This window comes from Nicotiana attenuata, unplaced genomic scaffold, assembly GCF_001879085.1.
Source record: "Nicotiana attenuata strain UT unplaced genomic scaffold, NIATTr2, whole genome shotgun sequence".
In the NCBI taxonomy this organism is placed as follows: Eukaryota; Viridiplantae; Streptophyta; class Magnoliopsida; order Solanales; family Solanaceae; genus Nicotiana; species Nicotiana attenuata.
In genome coordinates, this window is record NW_017671676.1 from 189,017 (window position 1) to 205,449 (window position 16,433).

The window sequence follows — 16,433 nt, forward strand, 5'->3', positions numbered from 1 at the left end:
TATTATCAGTAGTGATACCGAATCAGCCTCCAAGACCTCAAAGTCTCTTTCCGTGAACCAGAATATTGAGTAGTCCATGGATTATGAAGTTTTTATCTCATGTTGTCTTTTTGATTATGGTGATATTTTTCTACTAGTCTATGAAGTTGTCTACCCCTATGGTGATGTTTTTATTTTTCTCGTTATGTATTGGTGATGTTATCATGCAATCTAATATTAACGAATGAAATTATTATTATGTTTTGAATCTTTTTTTATGTTTTATATTTTTTTATGAACTTTTTTCAGATTACCTGGGGTCATGTAAACAATGTTCTCCTTACGTTTTTTGAACCAATTCCAAGTACATGAATCGGTTTAATGGGAATTCAACCACTGAATTAATGCGGTAAGTAAGGAGAATTTAAGGAGTTGCAGTTGCATAACAATTCAATGCAAGCACCCGATCAGTCCTCTCATTCATCTTTACAACCCTTCTTCATTTAATCTTCTATGTTCATTAAAGGCCAAAATTTCAAAAGCCAGAAATGGAAGGGTCCATATGAAACTAATGGTTTGAACTGATCCATATGAAACTAATCGTTTGAAATTTAGTTTGTGAATGACTAAAATTTTCCATAAAATATTTGGAGGGAAACAAAGGGACTCTTAAAAACGATTGGAGGGAGTGGAAACATTTTTTGACTCTCTCTCTCTCTCTCTATATATATATATATATATATACACGCACACACACACACATCTAAACATAAGTTAACCTATATTTGCTATGGAAGAAACGTTTCATATGAATGCTGACGGGTGGATTGAAGAAGAGGAATTCTATCTATGGTTTAGGATGAAATTTTCCAGATCGTACATCAAGCGCGATTATATGGTAAATTTATTTTTTTCTTTTTTTAGTTAACATTAAATGATTTTTACCCTATCTTTCCATTACGCTTGTGCAGTACCTTTCAAAGAAAATCTGTCAATATCTTCCTCCTAGTACGGCTAAGACATTACTACGATGTAACGGGAATGAGTGGAATGTGACTCTAACAGGTGTTGTTCGAAGAAGACTCGTTAACGGGTGGAAACAATTTGTTGTAGACAACAAGTTAAACAAAGGGGGTGTTCTTCTTTTTGAACTTGTAGAGGCTACATCAAGTGCAGTGATATTCGTTGTTGAAGTGCAAGGATAGGAACATTTAATGCTTAGGTTTTTCATGTACGCCTGTGTTCAACCCTTGTCATTAAAATATTTATGTATTAATATGATTTTCTTATACTTTTGTCTATTTTTTTTCCTTGTATTACTGTTATACTTATTAAAGGATAGTGGAATTATCGTCTGTGATTTTTGCTTGTTATAGTTTTTTCATGTTTATAAAAATTATTTTATACATTATCCTAAACGACTAAAACCTCCTCAAAATACGACTAAAACCTAAACTACTGGGAAGAGGACTGGAAATTAAACCTCCTCATCTTCTTTCAGATGTAATAGAACCCAAAAAAAAATTAAAAAAAAAAAAAAACTCTTGACAATCTTAATACAATTTGGTCATAGAGAATTGGAAAAGTCATCACGAATAAACCTCCTCTTCGGATAAAAATAAAAGGAAAGAACAATGTTAAACCGGGGATTCGAACCTGCGTGTGTGAGTATGAACGGGAAAGAAATTGGAGATTTGATAAACTAATCCAAAATCGTGTAGTAGCTAATATGCCATTACAAACATTATAAGAATTTTTTTTGATATGTTTAAGTTTCATAATCAAAACTAGCAAAATTTCTTCAAAATCAAAAAGTTCTACACCAAATAAAACAACAATGCTATTAGGCCAACTGAGAACTCCAAGTTTTAGCAATATTCTTTATTATATTTCCACGTCTGGATAGGCATTGAGATCAAACAAGCTTGATTGCGATTGTGTAGCGTCAATTTGCTGCAATTAAAATCAAACAAACACTATAAGAAAACATGATATGTTTAAGTAATAAATCAAATGTAGTCGCAAAATTGTACCTCATTCACACCTAGGGAACCATCATGCTCAACGTTTGTACCTCTGCCTTGCCCATTACCCCTACCCCTACGTCCACCACTTCTACCGCCACCTCTACCACCACGATTGCCACCAGCCCTGCCACCACCCCTGCCACCCCCTCTAACACCAGTTCTTGCGCCATTACTAGCTCCAAATACACTACGCGGCTGTGAACTTGTAAAGTAGTAGTCAATTCTTCCTCTATATCGATTCAAACGCGGCCTGCCACGTGAATTAGTGTACTGGGGATCTCGTAGAGTTGTGCCATCAACATTGTCATCTGAGTCATCCTGGTCTTGGTTTGGCACGATCATTTCATCGTCCCAGTTTTGAAGATCATGCACCATTTTCTTCAAATTATGCTTAACATATTGAACCTTCACGCTAGTGCCCAGTGCTATATCACAAGCCATGTCAAAATACTTCAACATGCTCTTGTATGTCTTATACTCAGGCGTCATGGTTGGGTAACCAACTTGATGGAACCGATTCAAGTGTGGCCTAATAACATCGCTTCTCCACCTTGTAAGTATATACCTTCCATCAATTTTATCAATCTTCTTGTGCGACAAGATCTTGAGTATATGGCAACAAAGTATTCCTCAAGACTCGAACCATTTGCAGCTGCAACTAAAATAATCGCCGATAAGTATATATTCAACAGTGTACTCAACTGGATTTCCATTATTTTTTATTATTACTGAATAATCACTAACGATGAATTTCTCAACACCGGGGACAACTTGATGATCGTCGGGGCTGCTGACTTCACAATGATACAATTTCCTTAGTTGTGTCTTGAAAAATTCATACACTGTACGCGTATAACACTGAATTGCCTGCTGCTCCCACTTGAACATTGACTCGCACACAATTTGAAAGCCCTTTGACCTGTATTCCGCTTCCAACTCTTTCTCATGCTTAGCTCTTATAGCTAACTCATACTGGTGAACAAACATCTTTAGAGTGCTTTGACGGGTAATATATCTATCAAAGAACGCATGCATCCCCTCACTTCTTTGCGTAGATAGCATACCACCCCAAAAATACACATCAAGGTACACAGGAACCCATTTTCCCTTCTCAGAGTAAAGCTTGATGAACCAATTCCTTGTATGCAAATTATACCTTGCAATATATTCTGTCCATTTTCTCTCAACAACTTCAACAATAATGCTATCAAGGACCATGGATTGAAATTCTGCACGTGCAATTTTAGAAGGACGAACACCACTTAAGTAAACATGCAACTTTGAGAATATATGCGAAATACAATACCTATGTATTGTATTTGGCATCACTTCAGCAATGGCTACCTTAATGCTCTGACACTGATCAGTTATGATCGCATCCGGATGAACATTTCCCATGGCATCAAGCCAAGTTCTAAAAACTAATTTGTAACTATCGATATCTTCATGAGACATGAGAGCACATCCTAGTAAGATGGACTGTCTATGGTGATTGATGCCAACAAATGAAGCACATGGCATATTATATCGATTCACAAGGTACGTTGTATCAAAGCATATCGCATCATGGAATTGCTCATACGCTGCCTTACAGTGTGAATGCACCCATACCACATTTCGCAGCCTACCAATATTATCAACATCGACTGAATAGAAAAACTCTCTATCCTTTACCTGTATTTCACGAAAAAAGTTGAGCAGCGACTGTGCGTCCCCTTCTTGCATTTCAAAATTCCTACTCTTCAAAATATAATTTCTACAATCCTTTGGAGTTGATCGCTTCCAACTCCGCACTACTAAAAAGTAGCAAGAGAGGGTCACAATAGCTTTTACCCGATTTTTGGGTCGGGATCGATATCCACAGAGAGCTAGAATTGGAGTCGAGTATCTATCTAGTTTAGGAATGCGTATGTGTTCTTAATTGCACTTCTCAACATTTTTGGGGTTTTCTTTATAATTCTACTTTTAACAAACTACAAATTGTAAATTAAGCTAAGAGTTAAATATTGCAAGTTGTATCTAATGGTTTAAAAGGCACTAGGGTAGTGACGCCTAGGTGGTCAATTGACGGGTACTTGAATTTAAGGCATGCTTGACACGTTTGGGGAGTATGTTATAACCGTTGCACGACTTTACACACTCTACACCTCTCGGTGGTTCGAGTGATTTTGCCCGAATTGGCTTTCTCAAGACCAATTGGGTATGCAAATTTGCACAAGCAACTAGGGTTCAATTCGGGTATTACTCTCTCGAGGTTTAACCCTTTAATTGGGGCTATCAATCTCTTGAGTACGCCCCAATTCATTGTTGGACCAATTTCGGAGACTTAGGCTCTCTTTCTCAAGAAGAGCTCAAGTCAACTCAACACAAACTAGTGTTTGCAACCACTAATTCAGAAATTAACCATGAAATTGACCCAAATAACAAACACCCATAGTCAAATTAGCCCTAAAATACAAGACTCATCAATTACCCACACTAGGGTTGAGCCACAACCCTAGCTATAGGGTCTAGCTACTCATATTCAAAGAAGAAAAACAAGAAATAGATGAAGATAAACACATATTAATTAATTGTTAAGCTAAATACAAAGATTCAATGATGGAAAGTAAGTAAAAATGCCCAAAATGGCTAAGAAAAGTCGTCTCACGAGCGCAGCTTAAGTATTACAATATCTGATACCCTAAAAATGGAAAAAGAATCTATTTATACTAAGCTGAAAAATCTGGACAAAAATGCCCCTGCGGGGTTAGTGCGGACCGCACAGAATGGACCGCGGTCCGCACTAGCTCTTTGACATAAAAAAATCTCACTCTCTGAACTTGGGCTCCGCGGACTGCACAGAATGGACCGCGGCCGTGGAGGCTTCTAGTGCGGTCCGCACAAAGTTGACCGCGGACCGCACAGGCTTCAAACTTTAAAAATCATCCTCTCTGAATCTTGGCACCGCGGACCACAGAGAATGGACTGCGGCCGCGTTGCCTTCAGTGCGGACCGCACAAAATAGTGTGCGGCCGCACTGCCTTGAAGCCTGAAATTCAACTCTCTGATTCTCCCAGTGCGGACCGCACTAAGTGGTGTGCGGCCGCACTGGGCCTGTTCTGCCTGAGCTTGCCTTGTCTTTGGCACTTGTGCAAGTTTCACTCCTTTTTGAGCCGATCTTTGATATTTTGTCACTTTGTTGATCAAACCTGCAATCAAGCACAACTTGTAAGCCTTTTGGGACTATTTTGTATGAATATTTGATCAAAGCATAAGCAAGAAGGAGTATAAAATACGTCAAAATCCCTAGTTATCAGGAGTGCAACCCAAATTTTGCGGTCCACCACGTTGAACCTCAGCAAGTCTAATATTCTTGGAGGGTCTAATGCCAGATCGATCGTGAGCTACAAGATCCCTCTTCAAAGAATCACAAACACACCTATGTCCAGCCATCAGGAGCGATACAGATGGGAGCAATTCATGATTATGATCGTGAACAACCTTAGAGACGCGCCCACAATCAGAATCATTCAAAACAGCAGCTAGCCTAGCTTTACAATTGTTACTCTTGGTGGTAAACTTGATTTTGCGAATCCTAGTCCTATCACAACAGTAGGTTATATACCTGGCAGTGTCACCACCCTTCTTGTTGGAATTTCTTTTGATGACAGAGAATCCTCTCGGTCGTGCATGTTCTTTGTAGAATGCAAACAAAGTATCTTTATCTCTAAATCGCATTCCAGAGATTGGACCTACAACCACATCCTCTTCAGTGAATTCATTCTCCATTTCTCGATCAACATCACATAACTCTAACTCATTTCCTAAAACCTGCTCCTCATCATCGTTAGCTTCTCCGTGATATTCTCCATCGGCTTCTTCTTCATCATCATCTAAGTGCACAGCATTGTTGAAACTGCCGTGAGAATCAACATCGACCCATTCGTATTCATTCAACAAACTATCGTCCGATGTCATCCCTAAAGATCTGTACAACTCGTCCCTAACTCGATCAAACCTATTATCTTGGTTGATATTCATGGTTGTTGTATTTGTGTTATGTTCATTTGGATTCATATTTTGTTGCACCGCCAAATTTTCTTAGTTTGAATCCATTTTTAGAGAAGGAGAAAGTGTCCGCTGGTTTATGGATAGGCAAGGAGGAAAGTGTCCGCTGGTTTAGGGTTTGGTAAGGAGGAAGTATACAAAATCGTATACCGTATTTGTTTTTAAGAAAATACAATAATTTGTTAAAAATTAAAAAACGTATAACACATAAATACAAGGGAAATACACAAGGCTCTTCATCTCCCAACATTTAATTTTCGCATACTTCAAGACTATTTAATTTTGGGTTTTGGAGGGAAAAATGTAGGCTAATTAGTTAGAGGGTCATTTATGTATTTTCACTGGTGTGACCAAAGTTGGGTCACGCTAGTGTGGTCGTTTAGCACTTTCCAATTTCTAATGTGTGAAAACAAAACAAAAAAAACAATTAAAGTGGACCAGAGGAGTAATATCTTTGTAAATTTTTGAGTATTAAATGCTGACAACAATATTAACATAATTTTGAAGGAGAAGTTATAAAACGAGGTTAGAACATAAACTTCACATAAGAAGGCAAGTTATTTTCCCCTCATTTTATGTAAAATATATCTATCAAAGAGGATGTTTTATGCTGACCGACTTTTATATTAAAATAAAAAAAATATTATTTAAAAAAGTATTTTGCCGCAGACAATCAAGGACTCCATATCAATATAAATTCACATCTCTTTTCTCTTTTGAATCAAGTTCTTAAGTGAAGAAATCAAGTATTCCACCTCTAAAAAGTGTTGCTGGACACTAGATTCCTTCGGACTTAAGAGTATGTGTAATGCTAAATCAAAATTTGGTGAACCAATTGGTAGCTCCTCTGCTAGAAGTATCAAGCCTTCTTTCGTTGCCAATGTTAATAACAAAAAAGGTCACTCAAGTTTGCTTAAATAATACTATAAGAAGTTAATTTTGCAAAAATAGCACGGGCTAGTTAGTTTTCGGATTGGTCATTCAAAAATAGCCAGCGTTTGCTAAGTCATTGAAAAATAGCCACTATTTTTCTGCAACACGAAAAGTTCTACCATAATATACTGGAGATCGGTGCACCTGTATATGAACTTCCAACATATCATGCTGGAACTCCAACATGCGAAAAGTTCCAGCATAGTATACTGGAGATTGGAGAACCGATGCTCCAATCTCCAGTATATTATGCTGGACCGGTATATTATACTGGAGTTCCAATATACTTATGCTGAAACTCCAGTATATTATACTGGAGTATATTTTCGGATTTTGGACATAATTTTCGTTCAAATTTATCTTTACATGAAAAGTGGCTAAATTACGATTACTTTGAAACTATGGCTATTTTTAAATGACCACTTGTAAATCTGGCTATTTTTGAATTTCATTTTCATAACGAAATCACTCAACTTGGCCCAAGTATTTTTTGTTTATATATAGTGAATACCCTAGCTTCCGCGGATAATAATTTAAAGCACATGCAAGATTTCATCTTGATTCAAGGGTTCTTAGATAACAATTTAACATTGTCCTTGTCACTACATTATAAACTTCAAGAGCACAAAGTATATTTGTAACATCTTCCAGAAAAAACTAACTGGCAGTAAAAAAGAAAGGACCATCTTCGAGTAGATTAAAATTCACAAAATGCAAGGACCTACAGTCACATTGTGTCTCAAGATGAAAATTTGCTCTCAAAAATCAAAAGTAACTCCAGGTTCTATACCAAAATACCATTGCGGGCTTCAGCCAAGAATGGGGAAGATACGCGTAACATGCTCCAGCGGAACACTATCAGCAGTATTTTTCTTAAGCTCTGGATGGTTGAATTCAGTGCGAGGAAGTGTGATAAATTGGCCCTTACCCTGACCTTTCTCAATAACCCAACCGTTGTTCGACACTTGGTGCTCAAGGAACTTATCCAATGAAAGACCCTCAATGTTGATTGCCTGCCAAGATTAAATAACAGGGTGAGCTGCAAAGCATGTCATAATGATAGGAGAGACTCAAGGGACTATCGGGTAAATTCAACCATCCATTTCAACTTCTCAAGAAGTTTCTCCATTCATCTTATTGTTTTGCAAACCATATATTTATCCAATGATTAAGATTTGTGAGCCTTCCAAATTCTTTCAGGTGGTTGCACAAGTAAATATTAGAATAGATAATACACAAGCAATCATGGAGAAAAACATACCTCTGCCAGAATTGCCCTTGGAACCTTCTGGTAGGTTATTGAAAGGACATGAACAGCATATGCTTGAATTGCTTGTTCAAAACCTGCAGTACATATTTTCTGAATATAAATATCATTCATTTCTCTATACACCAGCAAAGAGGGTGGAAAACCCCGTGCAAAGGCACATTACGATATTACCCTGTAAATTCTATATGCAAAAGAAGTTTATCCTAGGTCAAATCTCAAAATTATGATGAAACTTTTTTTATTGTAAAAAATTACGATAAAATTTCAAGCTAAATCTACAATGGTGTAACACAGAAGGAGAAGCAGGAGACAACTACCAAGAAAAGAATTTTGTTCTTTTATGAGCAACAAAATAAGAAATTTATAACAAAAGGCAACATTATGGGCACAAGTCTGAGTTAGCCAACATATACAAATAATACAAGAGGGGATCAAGTCTCAACAAAAGTCCATCTCATACTATTTTTCTCCAACATTTCTATTCAAGCTTGTCCCAGAAAGCATTCACTTTCATCAAATACAGAACTGATTTTGCATTTGCAACGTTCTATATCTGCTTAATGTAAAAGAGGTATGGTTGGCTGTTGAAAAATATTTCAGGAAACAACAGTAGTAGTTTGAATGCACAGACAAACATCAAAAGCAGTTTCTCTGAAAAAGTTTTTTTTTTGACAAGGTAAAAGTTAGTTTCTCTGAAAAAGTTGGAAGTCAATAATTTTATTAATTAAGTTGGAAGTTAAACAAACACAAGGACAATACAATTGTGAGATCACAGAGTTTTCAAATGCAGATATCCAAATCATGTAAATCTTTGTGTTGAAAACAGCACAAAGATTTAGGTTTGGACCGGGTCTAGATTGTCAGGGAGAAACACTCACGTATGTTAATGGCTTAAATTTCCAACATAAAATGATAACTACTTAGTAGAGTAAGCAATGACAGCTATGTAAAAAGACACAGTTCAAAACTCAAAATCCCCCCATGAAACTCCTGTTGTTTCCTCAGTTCTATTAAAAAGATGTAATACATTTTTAAACTTTAAAAAGTTCCTCATTTTATCAAGGACCACTGCTAACACTGGGGGCAAGGAGAGGATAAAAGAATACAGGGACAGAATACACAGATGATCAATATTTTTCTCTTGACTGGTAGATCATGTAATCAATATAGGGGTTGAGAATATTAGACATTGCATTTCCTTCACTTTGTTGTTAAAAACAGTACAAAGATTTAGGTTGGGCCAAATGCAGATCGTCACAAGAAACATTCAGGGTATTTAATGGCTTATATCTGCTGCAACAATTATTACAAATTAATAGATCAAGCAAATTTAGTTAACTAAAAGGAAATGGTCTGAAACTCAATCCTTCCATGAAATTCCCCCTGTCTCAACAGTTCTAAGCATGTCTGCACAGAATTTATACTTTTTTTGTAAAATAAATAGGTTTCTCATTGCATAAAAAATAGCTACTTTATGAACATAGTGGAGCGCGGGGATTAAAGTATTCAGTAATACCAGGGACAACTTCCACTATGTGGCGGCTCTTTGCAGCTTCATCCCAAAATTGACGGAACCTTGCAGTCTGCAAAAGATGTGTTCACTTGTTCAGTAAATCATTGAATTGAAAGAAAGCTATCCGCAATCACAGTATGACATACCTCCAAGTAGTGTGAGAGAACAATTAGCGTCTTGAATTGCTCTTCCATTTGCTGAGGAGTGAAATGAGAAAATCATTATGATAAAAAAAAAAAAAAAAGAGGATAATATCTGCATCTTACACAGTTGAAGATTTATATCTAGATATCAAAATATTTCTGCCTTACCTCCCCGAAAGCATCATATAACCACAACAACCACAATAAATAAGTAAAGAAAATTAAGGAAGGCGATAAGTGCAGCCAAAATTGGTACATGAAAGTGGCCATCAGACCATAGACTTAGATAATACCAAACAACAGCAATGACTCAATCCAAACTTGTTGGGTCGGCTCTATGAATCCTCAAATTCAATATCCATTCCGATCCATATGGATGCATTTCACAAACAAATAGGAAACTGTACTAGCTTAAATTTTGAAAAAGACCAATAGAAGGAAATGGACAACTTCAAGGGAAGACAGTCCTTTATGTTTGTAGATATCTTTTCACAGAACAGCGATCAGATCTCAGACATCATTATATATCTATTTATTTGATCCAGACTTCATTGTTTAGCTAATTTCCTCACTCCCAGAACACAGAGGACATTTCTGACATAATAAAGCAACAATCCTTCCCAAATCCCCAGCCAGAAAATAATGAGCACTTAACATTTGGCAATCATAAGACAACGATGAGTACCCAAATTTGGCATCAAGAATGAGACAAAAGAAGGAACTATGTCGATAACCGAACCACTTGCCTCACAGAAGATCTTTTCGGGTTAAGGATTCCTATTATCGTGACAGACGATCTAATTGGGGTTTTCTCATTTCAGAATTATGTCGATAATCGATTCACTAACTTTCCTTCTTGTTTTTTCTAATTTAACATAAGCAATGAGACTACTAACGGCTGTGTCGGCATTAATGAAAAATGGTTAAGTATTTCTGGTAACAAATAGGAGAAGTACAAAAGTATGTCGGCCATACATGTAAAGAGGCGGAGCCAGTATTTCAAGCTTATGGGCTCGGGATTCTAATCGTTTTAAGTTACTGGGTTCTAAACTAATAATTTATACATATTCAATAGATTTTTAAGACAAATACAAGTTACTGGGTGCTACCGGCACTCTAGCTCCGTCTGTCCATGTACATCTTCGGCTGACAGTATTTACATTTTTTTCCAACCACACTCCACCCAGAGTACACGAGACAAGCAAAACTACAATTCACATTCATCAAAGGGAAAGTCATTCTAAAAGGCAATGCCAGAGATACATACCACTCGTTCCGGGATTAGAAAGAGACAGAGGCTGAAATCTGGAGCTGGCATTGCCATTAGTGCCTATTTTTTCCAAACAAAAAAAACAAATTAAAATAACAGAGGCAATGCGTAATGTCACAGGATACAAAGACAAGAACATTATTGCACCTTCACCAAAATACGAGCAACAATTGGTGTACTCATTCTCTCTGGTTCAAACTGCACAAATAAAACTCAAATTATAAATCAAAAAGATTGTTTTTAGCACCAAATTCAATTATTACTTCTTAAAACAACGACACAAACCTGATAAAGACGAAGAAGGCAAAGGTTTGCATCCAGATTGTATGTTTGAGTAGAAACCTAAAATTCACATTGAAATTTACTCAATCAGAAACAGAAATTCGAAAAAAAAAATCTGAAAAGGGATATGAACCAATTAAAAGAGATAAAACTTTGGAGTAAATTTGAGAGTACCTGTTCGTTAACATAGTTTTCAAGATCAGGGAGGATATCTGGATTGTAAGGGTTAACGGCAATGAGCTGCTCTACAGTGACAGCCAGCTGTGACTTTTGGGTAGTCTCCTCTTTCCCCATTTTTCTTTGACTATATTATCTGCGTTTTCTGTATGTTATCTTTGTAAGAAAAATCGAATATGGGAATGAGAGGAGGAGCCAAAGAGGGGTTGCAGTTTAGCTGAACTGAGGTTTTAGGGTTAGAGACGGCGAGAGAAGGAGATGCTGGAGCGAGTTCATTCGTTTTGTGTTAATGACTGATATACCCTTCCCTTTTTTTTTTTTTTTTCAAAAACAAAAGTGAAAACAACATAAATGAAAATTCAAGAATATTTAAATTATTAGGGACTATTTTTTTTTTTTTGGTAAGAAAGATAATATTGCATTAAAAACTTAAAGAGAGTTACTATAGAGAGGGTGATGCATGTGCCCAATGGAGTTCTCTACTATAGTAACTCCATTGGGGGTTGTGGTTGCATGTTCGTCATCAGTGGCTAACAAAGGGTTTTGTTCTATATCCAGAGCTTGTTTCGCTGATCTGCACGTTGTCCTCCTATAGCGTACAGATCCTACGTGATCCATTTGCAAAATGGTGTTGACAAAAATCTAGTGGCTCTTCAAAAACAGTAGGTCTTGTAGTAGGTGCCATGCTGTAGCCTGCTTTAGCCAAACGACCAGCCACCTCATTTTCCTCTCTGTAGGTATGCGCAACTGTGACGCTATGCATTTGGTCCAGGAGGTGCTTGCAGTCAGAGACTATATTAGTATAAATGACGTTATTATTTTTTAATAGTGTTAGTATCTCTAATACATCGACGTTTATTTCTAGAGGAACCAAATTGCGAGTAGTTGCCAATTCCAGCTCATGAAAGAGGGCTTGTAGTTCTGCATGGATACTGGTTGGAGTGTCAATGTTACCTGCAAATCCTATAATCCAATTTCCATTTGAATCATGTATGGGTCCCCCTGTACCTGCTTTGTGAGTTACTGATGATGCAGCCACATTCGTATTTAATTTATAGTAGTTTGGTTTAGGATGGATCCATTTTATGGCCTGCATTAGAGGATTTTGTTTTGTGTGCATGTTGGTGGCCAAGTAAGTAAATTCCAGTACTTGGTTAGTGATCAATTTAGTGGATAAGCGGTGTTGTGTACAATTAAAGTTGTGATTGTTACGAGCAAGCCAAATGCGCCATAAAGTGTAAGAAATAATAGTTTTATTATTGATACGGTAAGGCATGTGATTTTGTTTAGTTTTAATAAGACTCATTAACCATTCCGAAGGGTGTAAAAAACTACTGATATGGTTAATAACATCCATTAGTCCCAAGTGTGTCCACATTTGTTGGATGTTTGAACAGTGTAAAAATATGTGGTTCATAGTTTTCTGAGCTCTATTGCAGATTTGGCACTGATCGTCTATGAGTATACCTATATGGTGCAAATAGTGCCTTGTAGGTAGACTATTGTGCATTATAAGCCATAGGAATGTTTTAATTTTGGATGGTACTGGAATTTTTCAAATCCAAGTATATTGGGGTATGTGTGATATTATGTTTAGGTCCTGTTAGAGTAAATTAGAATAAATTTATTGCACTGTAACTTTTTCTTGATGTGATAAGCCCCAATATATAGTGTCAAATTTAGTGGCGTAGACAGGCACATTGATCCTATGTATGGTGTTTTTTAATTGTCTTGTAAGGTTAAAGGGGATTTCTTCCCAATCCCATCCATTTTGAGTTCTATAGGTAGCTATAGTCCTTGTAGTGTGGTTTAAAGGGATAGGACCAGGTATGAGAGATCTAATTATGGTGTTTGGAGCAATCCAAGCATCATTCCAGAAATTGATATTAGAATTGCTACCCACTTGCCACTGTATCCATGTTGGCATTGTTTCCAACCTAATATGATACTGTGCCAAGTATTAGAAAATCCTCCTATTGTATATTTGTTCTTATATTTTTGTATAAGAGTGTGAGCCCAAAGTTGATTGGGTGAGTGAAAGAAGCGCCAGGATAGTCCTGCTAATAGAGCTTTGTTTTCTAATTCAAGTCTCTGTATACCTAGGCCTCCCAATAATTTTGGGGTAGTGACATTTTTCTAGTTGATTAAGTGTATTTTACTTTTTTGAGGAGTAGTGCCCCAAAGAAAGTTACGCATTTATTGCTCCATTTTTTTTATAATATTTTTAGGAATTGTAATGTATTGCATCATATGGTTAGGCAACTAGAAAGGGTTGATTTAATGAGGGTTATTCTACCTGCCAGTGATAGAAAATTTATTTTCCATCCTGCGAGTCTGGCCTTGAAGTTGTTTAGGAGGAATTGGAAGTCTGATTTATTAGGTCTTTTTTGAAACATGGGAAAACCCAAATATTTGCCAAATTAGTCCTTCATTCATGCAATAGCAAGATAGTATATGGTTTTTGGCCTCATTATTGTAGTTTTTTGAGAAAATATCTTGGATTTTTGGAAATTAATAGTTTGCTCTGATAAAGTAGTAAAATTATTAAGGGTGTCAATGATAGTGTGGCAGCTTGTATTATTTACTTTAGAGATAAGGATGATGTCGTCTGCGAAGAAGAGGTGTGATAATTGTGGCTAATTTTGAGAAATTTGTATGGGTTTCCATAGTAGGTAATCTACTGATTGGAAGATATTCCGGGAGAGACATTCTAGGCATATAATAAAGATATAAGGAGATAGTGGATCCCCTTGTCGCATACCCCTGGATGGTTGAAAATCGTTGGTATGTGAGCCATTTATCAAGATAGATATGGAAGACGTAGTGATGCAAGACATTATTATGGAGATGAGATTGTTTGGTAGGTTGAAGTAGTGAAGAGTATTTTTTTATAAAAGACTATTCAAGTTTATCAAAAGCTTTTTCCAAGCCTAGAAGCATTTGTCCAGTTTGTCCTCTTTTCTTATTTTTGAAGTGATTGAGAATTTCCTGTACAATGATTGCATTGTCAGAAGCTCGCTTCCCTTGTTGGAAACTAGACTGTGTAGGACCTATGGTTTTATGTAGGAATGGCTTGAGACGGTTGACAATTATTTTTGTAATTAGTTTGTAAATTGTGTGATAGAAGTGACATTTTTTATCTCATACTAGCATGATGGAGTGCTCCCACCCGACAAAAAAGAAGCCAAGAAGCTTCGAATGCAGGCGGCCAGGTACAGCGTCGTCAATAACGACTTGTACAAAAGAACATTTGGTGGCCCCTAGCAAAGTGCTTCGGGCCAAATCAAACACAGCGCGTCCTCGAAGAAGTACACGAGGGCCACTGCGGGGCTCACACTGGCAACCAAGCTCTCGTCAGATGCCTCATACGAGCAGGCTACTATTGGCCCACAATGAAGAAGGAAGCCGCCGACTTCGTCAAAAAGTGCGAGCAATGCCAAAGATACTCCACCATGATTCACCAAGCCGGCGAACACCTTCTTTCAGTCACTTCGCCATGGCCTTTCATCAAGATACGATTTCTTTTAGTTTTAACTGACTATTTCTCCAAATGGGTAGAAGCAGGTGCATTCGCCCAAATACGCAAACAAGAAGTAATTACGTTCATATGGAGAAACATTATATGCCGCTTCGGCATCCCCAAAGAAATCAGCTGCGACAATGGTCCCCAGTTCACTAGAAAAAAGACCGCTAAGTTCTTCGAAAAATGGGACATCAAAAGAATACTCTCCACGCCATATCACCCCGTAGGCAACAGTCTGGCGGAATCCTCCAACAAAATAATATTGAATATCATGAAAAAGAAACTCGAAAACGCCAAGGGACTGTGGTCGGAAGTGCTACCAGAAGTGTTATGGGCACGTCGCACCTCGCCAAAGACGAGAATAGGGGAAAAGCCATATTCACTAGTCTATGGGACTGATGCAATGATACCAGTTGAGGTCATGGAGCCCAGCCTGAGATACTCAAATGAAAGCGGGCCAAGCAACAACGAGAATAGAAGGCAAGACCTCGATGAATTTGAAGAGCGAAGAGACATGGCCTATATAAGAATGATAGCTCAAAAACAACAGGCAGAGCGGTACTGCAACAAAAAAGCCAAAATCAGGCCACTGAAAGTCGGGGACTACGTACTCAAAGCCAAAACACAAGCAAGCAAAGACCCACGAGAAGGCAAACTGGGAACCAATTGGGATGGCCCATACAAAATCACGCTGGCAGCAAGAAAAGGGTCATTCCAGCTGGAAACAATGGAAGGAAAATTACTACCAAACAATTGGAACGTCGCCCACCTCAAATACTTCAACTTCCAAGGATAGACATCTCCCGAGTCGTACTCTTTTTTCCCATACCCGAGTTTTGTCCCAATTGGGTTTTCTCGGGGAGGTTTTTAACGAGGCGACAAAGAGAGCGTCTCGTAGTTTAAGTGTAAGTTCATCACTCGACCTATCAACTACTTTTCCAGGCCGACCAACGAAATGACTAGATAGACTGGGACTTCAGAAAAACATGCAAACTTTAATGTACGTAAACTTCTCCAATGTATGTAAACCTCACCAATGAATGTATAAACAAAGCGAAATATGCAAACACACGAGTTTTTCATCTCCACCAAGTTCATACATTACGCCAAGAGTCAAATATTCGACCTCGCTCGAATCGACTCACATTCGGCTTCGTTCAAATAACTTAAAGAGTCAGACATTCGACCTCGCTCGAATCGACTCACATTCGACTTCACTCGAATTTATTTACATTTGACCTTGTTCGAATAACTTAAAGAGTCAAA

At 37.5% G+C, this 16,433-nt stretch overlaps 2 protein-coding genes across 2 annotated transcripts; both read right to left on the reverse strand.

Annotated features, from left to right (window-relative positions):
• Positions 1-2,636: 2,636 nt before the first annotated feature.
• Positions 2,637-3,731, reverse strand: LOC109209640 (protein FAR-RED IMPAIRED RESPONSE 1-like). Its single transcript, XM_019372948.1, has one exon. It carries the CDS (start codon positions 3,729-3,731, stop codon positions 2,637-2,639), a length of 1,095 nt encoding a protein of 364 aa, XP_019228493.1.
• Positions 3,732-7,546: 3,815 nt separating this feature from the next.
• LOC109209636 (eukaryotic translation initiation factor 3 subunit K) lies at positions 7,547-11,911 on the reverse strand. Its single transcript, XM_019372945.1, has 8 exons — positions 11,642-11,911; positions 11,471-11,527; positions 11,333-11,383; positions 11,183-11,245; positions 9,919-9,969; positions 9,776-9,842; positions 8,251-8,333; positions 7,547-8,002 (listed from the first exon to the last, which is right to left on the reverse strand). The coding sequence occupies exons 1-8, from the start codon at positions 11,759-11,761 to the stop codon at positions 7,799-7,801; spliced, it is 696 nt and encodes a 231-aa protein (XP_019228490.1). The 5' UTR covers positions 11,762-11,911; the 3' UTR covers positions 7,547-7,798.
• Between the last annotated feature and the right edge of the window lie 4,522 nt (positions 11,912-16,433).

What these genes read in the sequence shown, in the direction of transcription:
- LOC109209636 (XM_019372945.1), bottom strand. Translation starts at nt 11,761, where the DNA reads ATGGGGAAAGAGGAGACTACCCAAAAGTCACAGCTGGCTGTCACTGTA. An exon ending in TTGCTCGTATTTTGGTGAAG is followed by an intron (nt 11,246 to 11,332) that starts GTGCAATAATGT and finishes TGGAAAAAATAG; the next exon opens with GCACTAATGGCAATGCCAGC. An exon ending in TTCTAATCCCGGAACGAGTG is followed by an intron (nt 9,970 to 11,182) that starts GTATGTATCTCT and finishes TTCACTCCTCAG; the next exon opens with CAAATGGAAGAGCAATTCAA.
- LOC109209640 (XM_019372948.1), bottom strand. Translation starts at nt 3,731, where the DNA reads ATGCAAGAAGGGGACGCACAGTCGCTGCTCAACTTTTTTCGTGAAATA.